A 10,000-nucleotide genomic window follows, 5' to 3' on the forward strand; every position below is an offset into this window, starting at 1 on the left:
CTCAGCGAGAGACAGGTGAGAGCCACAGCACAGCAATCAGCCTTAAAACATCATTCAGCCAAATTTATCTCACGAATCACATCTGCTTCTGTCTGCAGGTCAAAACATGGTTCCAGAACCGCCGGGCGAAATGGAGGCGCCTGAAGCAGGTGAGAATCACGTCTTATTTACCGTCTAGTTCGGTAATGTTCATTTGTGTCAAACATGCTTCAGTGAACCAATTTTAAATATTTAATTTTTAATTCATTAGTCAAACAAGTTGACAGTTTTTTTTATTATTTAAGGGGAAATGTCTGTCAACAGTTTCAGTATTGTGTGTTTTTCAAGTGTTTTCTGTTTATTTACAGTTGTGAATTGCATTATGGGATGTTGATCTCTGCTCTGTCGATTTTTAATGTAGAAAATTAAAGTCTACAGTTTAACAAAGTGACTTTTATTGACAATTTAATAGTTTAAAATATGATGTAGGCTTTAAGAAACAATAGAGAAAATTAAGTCTGTGAAATAACAAACAAAAAGGCAGTTTAATGTCAGTAAAATACAACACAAACCCAGACAATATAGCACTTAAACGTTTAAAAAATGTTCACAAAAGTCACTTTTTCGATCGAAATATAAATAAAAGGGAAGAAATAAAAGCATAAATCAAATAATACGGAAAACTGCTATTTAGAGATTACTTATACAGTCAGTAAATGACCTAAAGTAAGCTCTGATCGGATATTATTTTAGCATATGAGTGATTCACAAAGATGACCTATTTTTAAAAAGAAAACAAATGGTGGCAGTTTGCTCTCCCCAATAAATGGATCACCATAAAAGACCAGCCTACACTTATTATTTTATATTCATCTAGTTATTATAAAATTTTATAACGTTATATATTTTCTGGCTACATCTATTTTACAAATAAATCTGCTAAATGAATACTTTCCCGCGCATAGACTGCTTTGGCGCGATTTTGCATTCACAATGGTATGAACCATTATAGGGGTGTTGAAATGTATATATTTATTATCTAATGTTTTAATAGGCTAATTTTTTATTACTATTTAAGATACAACAGACCTAACTATTTTTCCTAAATCAAAAATCCGACGTTTTAAATAGGCTATTCGTTTAACAAAAACAAAAATTGAAACAAGGGAAAAGTGGAATAGGCCTACATTGCTAACGAAGTAGGTAATTTGACATTTAATTTCAAAGAAAAAGCACACAATACTCGGTTAAATGCGCAATAGGCCTGGGCTGCGTTTCCCAAAAGCATCGTAAGCCTAAGAAGTTCGTAGAAATGATCGTACGACTGATCTTAATATTACGGTCTGTTTCCCAAAAGCATCGTAACTTAAGTAGCACTTGAAAATCTTAGTGGATCTACGAGTGCTCTGGAGTAATCGTAAAGCCTTAAGTGCATCGTAAGGAGACAGAGTTATGAGGGCACCTGCTGGACAACCGGCAAATTGCACCTACAATTTACTTCTCTTCAAAGTCATTATTCATTTTATTTGTACGTATATCTCTATTCATTTATATTTTCTACACATTACACAATTCAATATACAAATAATAATGAATAAAGAAAAAAATAAAAATTACATAATAAATGTTAGAATGAAAAAAAAAATTACACTGTTGTATATGGACATTTCGAGGGTAGTAGGCTATATTTTTGTCCTATTAGCAAATGCACATCAGGTGGGGATAATTAGGCTAAACTTTTCAAAAATAAATGTAAGAGCTTATTTATTTATTTATTTATTTACTTATTTATTTATTTTGATGTGAGATAAGCAATTTTTGATAAAGAAATTGATAAATAATTCTACTTAATTAAGGTTTCATATAAATATCGAAAATGATGCTGATGTCATTTCCGGCAAGGACTGTTAGAATTAGTTTTATGCGAGATTGGAGCAAGACAGTGTTTTTACAGTACGACATTTCCAGTTAATTTATGTTTTTAAACTGGCTCAAAAATATTTTTTTTATGTTATTCGAGTTGAATATACATTCACACAAGTAGAAGAAGAATTATATGGATTGCTATAACATGTGCAACAATAACGAGCCATTCTATAGCGTGACATTTCAGCACTTAACAAACGGATAGCGACTCCTAAGTTGCACTTAAAGCTGGGCTACGTGCAATTGTGTTAAGTGCATTTTTGGGAAACGCACGTGAAACAATAACGAACGTTTGCAAAATGACTCGTAGAAAACGCTCTTAAGTGCTAAGATCAATCGTTATCGGGAAACGCAGCCCTGCCTATTTTCCTTTAAAACGTCCTCTATAAATCTTTCCTTTTACTAACAATATACTTGCTAAGCGCCATATTAATAAACAGATATGTTAATTTGAATAATTAAAAAAATTATAAGTTTAACGGTGCGATTTGTTTAATTACAATAAACTGGTAATAATTAACAACAACCATGAAAACAGCCTAAATTTTTAAGTGAAGAAATATAGGTGCCGAATAGTTTAATATTAATAGTTTTTTTTAACCAAAACCAAATAATTTATAGCCTAACTGTTTAAATAGCCTCGGGTTTAAAGTTTCTGTAATCGTTGTAGGCTATTTAGAAATTCTGTGTAATGTTTCTATTTATTAATTTTGTCTTTTGATTTTATTATTCGTTTGACTGTTTGTGCAGAGGTTTATTTTTGCAAACTTAAAACGAAATTCAAAATGAAACAAAAATAATACAGTCATGGTGGATGAGGAGATTCACATTGAATAAAGCGCTTTTAGTCTACAAAAGCGCTATATAAATGTAAATAATTATTATAATTATTTATTTAATTCTAAACGTGGTTTGCAATTGTCAAATTGTTCATTTTGATAGTGCAGAACTATTAGTATGCCTGCATTTTGATTTTGATTATTTACATCTTTAAGTAATAATTATTTTATTTGCTTAAGGATAAAATTCTAAAACATTATTAGGATTTAGAATGGGGGAAAACATTTACATGTCATCAGACACTTTTAAGCAAATAAGCGATACAACAAGAGGTTTATCAAAGAGATAAATATTCAAAGTGTAAATCATTAGAAAAGATCAAAGCCCATATAACCAAAATATTTTAGTAATTGCAATAAATTTACTACAGCGTGCAGTGTATCAGGCTATACCATATATAGTGTTTAACTGTATTCTGTAATTAAGTAAACTGATAAATAATAGGCTATATTTTAGTTTGAAGTACAGGGTTTTAACTGTATTAGCTGTAGAAAACTATAATATAGTCATTAATAGAGTCATTTGTTTATTACTATAGTTTTGATTGATAGCTTTGATAACAGATTTGGTTGAATAGCAATATATAGACCTAAATTATTATAGTATTTTTAATTGAGTTTTCAAAAAAGTTAGACGAAAAATAAACTAGTAAATTAAATTCACGCGGAATTGTGTGTGTGTGTGTGTGTGTGTACGCGTTTTTGTGACATATCGGGACAAAAATGTGTATAATGTCTTGGGTATAAATATGACACATCAGGTATTACAAGGAATTAATGAATTACTTTTCTGATGTCCTTATTTCTCAAAAAGCCTTAATTAATGGAAATAAAAACATCCAGTGTGATTTATTAATAAAGTTAGGGAGGGGTATAGAAAATACAGTTCGTACATAGCCTATAAACAATGGAAACTAATGTAATGTCCAAACAATTGACTAAATTGTGTGTGTTTGTTGAATCAGGAGAATCCTCCGTCCACCGGTAAAAGGGAAGCGGAGGACTCGGACACGCGCAGACTCTCGGACGCAGCCGCGCGCGCGCGTGAACTAGAGAGCGGCGCGTCCACTGATTCAGAGGAGCTGCTGGACATCGAGGACGAGCATCAGTTCACCCTATGATAAGCCTTGCTCTTACTGTAAATACTGTACCATACTGTACATTCCGCCATATCTGACCACTAACTTAATGGATGTGTATTTTGATCGTGTGTTGTGGGAAACTGTACATATTTGTGTCATTCAATAAAGGATATTTTGGGGATAATGAAGTGTCTGTTATCTGAAGTGAGAAATGCTGCGGTTATTGCTGTGTCCTGCTGTTGTAGATGATGATCGGTTAGTCATTAAAATCAATCGGTTCATCGTTTCCTCGCTTCTCAATGGACGCTTTCAGCTCGTTATCGCTCCGACAAGACAAACAGCTGGAGTTTGAGCTAATCGGGTGGTTAATGATTGGAAAGCGATGAATCAGTGTGTTCTGAGTTCAACAGCCTCACAGTTTGATCCAAAACCAACAGCAGATCATCGATTTGGGCCTCAATGCAGAAGCGCTTCACAAATCCCGACCGTCAACAGCACAGAGCAGAGCAGGGCAGAGCATTTCGCGCATGCGCACATACATTATTAGCGCTTATAAAAATGTACAAATTGTAAAATACTAATTTCCTTCATTTTGCCATGATGACAGTAGCCTATATAGGCCTACTATTTTACTCAGTTTACCAAATTTATTTTTGTATTTTGCCATGATGATATTAGCCTATATTTAACAACATATATTCAGTTTAAAGTGCAATTAAAAGACTTAACTATAGGTTAATCAGGATAATTAGGCAAGTCATTGGACAGTGGGTTGGTTCGAAAAAAAATATACATTCAAGGTATAGGTTATAGCATTGACGTTAACAGTGTTTACATTTTTCTAACTTATTTTTTATTTAATTGAAAATTAAAATAGCTTAAATAAACTAATATAATTCAATTAAATAGGCTACAATGAAAAAACTCCGTGCTCTAACGTCACTTTGACAAATAATTAAATTACTGTTTTGAAATAAGAGCCTATAATTTTGTCTTCAACTGTATAAAATAACTAAAATAAGACTACAGGACATCCACAAACACAAATATAGGCCAATAAAACAAATTAAACTGAATACATTTGAAGCGGAACGAGTAGAAAACCCACTATATACATAAAGATATTCATAATTTAACTTTTTGTCAAAAATATTGACTGTTTTATTTAGTTTGCCTATTTTTTTACTTATTTTTTTATGTAACTGAAAATTAAAATAGCTTAAATAAACAAATTTAAGTCTATCAAATACAATGAAAAAACTCCGTGCTCTGTTAAACGTCACTTTGCAAAATATGAAAAGAAGGCCAACTATTTTGAAATAAGAGAGCTTATAATTTTGTCTTTGACTGTATAATACAAACAAACAATCAAACAAATACAAAATAATAATAATAAGAGTGCAGGACATTCACAAACACAAATGTAGGCCAATAAAATAAAAAAACTAAACTGAATATAGCCTACTTGAAGCGGAACAAGAAAACCCATAGGCCTATATACATAAAGATATTTTTAATTAAACTTATTGTTAAACATATTGACTGTTTTATTTATAGTGTCCGACAGTTTGCTTAATTTAAAATTTTTATTTAATTTAAATTAAAATAGCTTAAATAAGCAAATATAAATCTATTGAACACAATAAAAAAAAGCGCTGTTAAACGTCACTTTGACAAATAATTAAATTATTATTTTTTAAATAAGAGAGCTAATTTTGTCTTCAACTGTATAAAAAACAAACAAACAAACAAACAAACAAACAAATAAATAAATAAATAAATAAATAAATAAATAAATAAATAAGAGTATAAGACATCCATGCACAAACACAATTGTAGGCCAAAAAAACAAACTAAACTGAATAAACTTGAAGCGGAACGAGTAGAAATCCCACTATATGCATAAAGATATTTATAATTTAACTTATTGTAAAACAGACTTTTTATTTATAGTTTCAGACAGTTTGCTTTTTTATTTGAATAATCTATTTAAGTCTCTTTTAAAAGTCTTAAGCAGTTTTTCTTTGACTACACGAAAACGTCTGCTTGCAGTTTTAGTAGGAGCGTGAAATGCATGAAGCTGGTTTGATGTCAAAATGAATAAAAAAAATTAACTTATTTGTTTTTTTAATGAAAAGTACATTTATTAATTCTTATTTAAAACTAGTTGGGATTTGTTTGCAAATGTAAGAAAAGTTTAAAGGCAAAAAACCTACGTAAATAAAGATGTGTATTACATATGAAAAATAAAACAACAATTAAAATAAATTAACCTTATAATTATATAATTATGAAAAAATTGTTATATGTCCACAAACTCCTAATTTTAAGAGCTGCAATTTTAGTTGAATCTAAACTTCACAAAGATCCATAAAAACAATAAATGAATACAAACCTATTCTTTATTTTTCGAAAATGATTCAACTTAATTAGGGCGGCGGGTAGCACGATCGCCTCACAGCAAGAAGGTCGCTGGTTCGAGCCTCGGCTGGGTGAATTGGTATTTCTGTGTTGGCGTGGGTTTCCTCCGTGTGCTCCGGTCCCTCACAATTCAAACACATGCGCTATAGGGGAACTGATGAACCAAACTGACCGCCGTGTGTGATGATGTTTCCCAAACTCCTACTGGCCTGCAGCTGGAAGGGCATCCGCTGGATAAAAGAAAGAATTAATAAATGAAATAATTGAACCAACTTTAACCCAATGATTGAGTTAGCCAATATTTTACATAACTGGGTTTAAATAACTCAGCGTTTTTGGATATATATGGGCTTTTATTATTATTATTATTTTATTTAGCCAGGAAATTACACTGAGCTATTGGCCTACTCTCTTCTTCAGTGTGATCCTGACAAGACGACAACATATAAAAGTTGCACATTAATCACTAAAGACCTTTCTGATAAAGCTTATAAGAGAAGCACCTGAGCTAAAGTTAAAAACCAACCGCTTCCTCCGTTAAATAAAAATAGGAGAACTGCCGCTTTAATAGACACAGCGGTCAGTGTGTGAGGGCCAGAGTTTTTGAAAAATATTAAATGTCATTATATAAATAATTTATTTATTTATTTATTTTTGTCAGAGTGTGATTGTGCATGTGTGCATGTGTTTGTGTATGAGTGTGTTACAATTATTCCTTTTCCTTCGGCTTATTCTCTGATTTTATCATAGGTCGGCACAGTAGAACTAACCGTCAACCAGGATATGTTTCACGCAGCAGATGCCCTTCCAGCCGCAACCCAGTGCTGGGAAACACCCGTTGACACTCATTCTCTCTCTCTCTCACACACACACACACCGCGACCAATTTAGTCCATCAATTCCCCTATAGCGCATGTGTTTGGACTGTGGGGAAGCACCCGGAGCACCCGGAGGAAACCCACGCCAACAGGGGGAGAACATTCAAACTCCACACAAAAACGCCAACTGGCGGACTATTAACTACTCGAACCAGCGACTCCTCCACAGCGGAATGTTTTAGCGAATGCCCTTCCAGCCGCAACCCAACACTGGGAAACACCCATACACTCGTACACTATGGGCAATTTAGCTTTTTCAGTTATAGCGCATGTGTTTGGACTATGGGGGAAATTGGAGCAGAAATGCCAACTGACCCAGCCGGGCCTCGAACCAGTAACTATTGCTGTGAGGCGATCGTGCTACCCACTGCGCCACCGTGACGCCCTATATATAATTATATTTTTTTTTATTTAATTATTAATATTTTTGTTCATAAGTTGACAAAGATAAAATTTAGATAAGTTTTATTCTATCAGCGTGTGTGTGTGTGCGCATGAGTGCTGTTTTTATAAATGTTCTTATTTTTATTCTTTAAAAAAATATTAAATGTAATTTTACATTTTTTTTTCTGTCAGTGTGTGTGATACTATTATTAATACGCTTATTATTTTATCAACTAATAAAAAAAAACATTAAATGCCATTATAGGTTTTTCCAACAGTGTGTGTGACTGCGTGCACAGTGCTCAGCATAACTGAGTACAGGTCATTTTGAAATATATATATATATATATATATATATATATATATATATATATATATATATATATATATATATATATATATATATATTTTTTTTTTTTTTTTTTTTCAACATTTCTCAGTGAATACAGGAAATATGTATTGGTGCATTTAAACAAAACAGATTTGTCAAACAGATATATTTATTAAAATAATATTTTTATGGCACCAAACATATCTAGAAACTGAAAGATAATACAATTAAATTCAAGCAAAATATTGAAAAAATAAATTACAACCTACAAAATTTCTACAAAATTTGTAATTTTTTTGCTTCTCTTGATTTTTCCTCTTTTTTTTTTTTGTATTTAATATTTTTCTATAACATATAAATTTACCTGCACTCGTTTTTGGAGCGTTATCGTAAGTTATTTTGTTAGATAAGCTCCGGATATGGCTTCAGTACTGATTAACATACTGAAAAAACAGCTTAAACCAGCCCAGGGTGGTTGGCTGGTTTTAGCTGGTCGACCAGGCTGGTTTAGAGGGGTTTTGGCCATTCCCAGGCTGGTTTCCAGCCTGGTTTTAGCTGGTCAGGCTGGGAGATGACCAACTAAAACCAGCTTGACCAGCCTAGCCAGGCTGGGAGCCCAGCCAAAACCAGCTATGTCCAGGTTAAACTAGGCTGGTCAAGCTGGTTTTAGCTGGATTTAGATGGTCATTTTCCAGCCTGACCAGCTAAAACCAGGCTGGAAATGGCTTCAAACCAGCCTGGAAATGGCCAAAACCCCTCTAAAACCAGCCTGGTCGACCAGCTAAAACCAGCCTAGGCTGGTTTAAGATGGGTTTTTCAGCAGGGTAATCTAATGTATGCACAAGTATAGCCTAATATTGTTAAAATATGAGTTTTGTGAGGCGTGTTCTTATATATGCTGAGCACTGTATGTTTGCTTCTGCGCGAGTGTGCTATTATTAATCAATAAAATGTATAAGGTCAGCGTGTGTGATTGTGCTTAAGTGTGTGTGTGCGTGTTGATGTCGTGTCAGCCTTGCAGTGCTCCTCATCAGACTGCTGTTTTCTCAGCGTTTAGTCTTCAGTGTTTAGTCTTCAGCGAGTCTCTAATTGCTCTGGAAAGCCTAATCACTGCGTCCATAAAGTTTAATGGACGCCTCGTTATCGCGGATCTCGCATGCAGGAGGAATAAATCACCGACACTTTCATCTTCAGGAACAAACAGCGGCTCCCGGGCCTGCAAATGGCTGATGAATCCGAGCCGATCAGATCAATATTTGCGCAGTTGTTGAAGGATTCCTGCGGGCCCGGGGACACACACCACTCAGGCCGGATTGCTCACTCGACTGTGCTGTTTGCTCTTCAATTAGGCCTAATTCATGTGGAGATGGAGCTTTTATAACTGCGTCAGCCTTTCTGCTTCACTGTGCGGCCCGCAGAATAATGAGCTGTGCTTCATCACGCGCGCACACACACACACACGCGCACACACACAGACTTGTTCCTATATTCATCTATATCTACAGTGGTCTTTAATGCCACTGTGTTAAGTTTTTTTTTTTACTGTCTGGCCTCATCACACGAGCGCGCGCACATGCACATTGCACTGTAAAAATTATTCATTGGATTTATAAATTTTTTAAAGGTAAGTGGTTGCAAACACACACATACACAAAGCCAAAAACACACGCAGACAGAAGCACTAATAGAAACAAGAGCATACATAAAAGACACTTCCTTACACTCACATGCACTCAAACATGCACACACACATGAACACACCTGGGGGAAAAATACTTGCACGCACACACACACTGTTCTGAGTATTTTAGAAACTGCTGATCTACTGGGATTTTCATGCACCACCATCTCTAGGGTTTACAGAGAATGCTCCGACAAAGAGGAAATATCCAGTGAGCGGCAGTTCTGTGGGCGCAAATGCCTTGTTGATGCAAGAGGAGAATGGCCAGACTGGTTCCAGCTGATCGAAAGGCAACAGTAACTCAAATAAGCACTCGTTACAACCGAGCTCTGCAGAAGAGCATCTCTGAACACACAACACGTCCAACCTTGAGGCGGATGGGCTACAGCAGCAGAAGAGCACACCGGGTGCCGCTCCTGCCAGAACAGGAAACTGAGGCTACAATTCACACAGACTCACCAAAACTGGACAATAGAAGA

At 34.5% G+C, this 10,000-nt stretch overlaps 1 protein-coding gene and 1 long non-coding RNA gene across 2 annotated transcripts in view; one reads left to right on the forward strand and one right to left on the reverse strand.

The window, feature by feature from the left end:
- Positions 1 to 4,010, forward strand: part of hhex (hematopoietically expressed homeobox) — an 11,855-nt gene extending 7,845 nt beyond the window's left edge. The window contains 3 exon segments of the mRNA NM_130934.1: positions 1 to 15; positions 99 to 149; positions 3,710 to 4,010. The exon segment at positions 1 to 15 is cut by the window's left edge and continues 164 nt beyond it. Of these exon segments, the coding sequence (NP_571009.1) occupies positions 1 to 15; positions 99 to 149; positions 3,710 to 3,865 (222 nt within the window). The 3' untranslated portion in view covers positions 3,866 to 4,010.
- A 1,948-nt stretch (positions 4,011 to 5,958) lies between these two features.
- Positions 5,959 to 10,000, reverse strand: part of LOC141376893 (uncharacterized) — a 31,248-nt gene continuing 27,206 nt past the window's right edge. Inside the window, exon 3 of the long non-coding RNA XR_015504734.1 lies at positions 5,959 to 6,477. This is a non-coding gene — a long non-coding RNA (uncharacterized LOC141376893). The remainder of the gene's footprint in view (positions 6,478 to 10,000) is intronic.

The sequence above is a fragment of the Danio rerio genome, chromosome 12, assembly GCF_052040795.2.
Source record: "Danio rerio strain M-AB ecotype USA chromosome 12, GRCz13ab, whole genome shotgun sequence".
In the NCBI taxonomy this organism is placed as follows: Eukaryota; Metazoa; Chordata; class Actinopteri; order Cypriniformes; family Danionidae; genus Danio; species Danio rerio.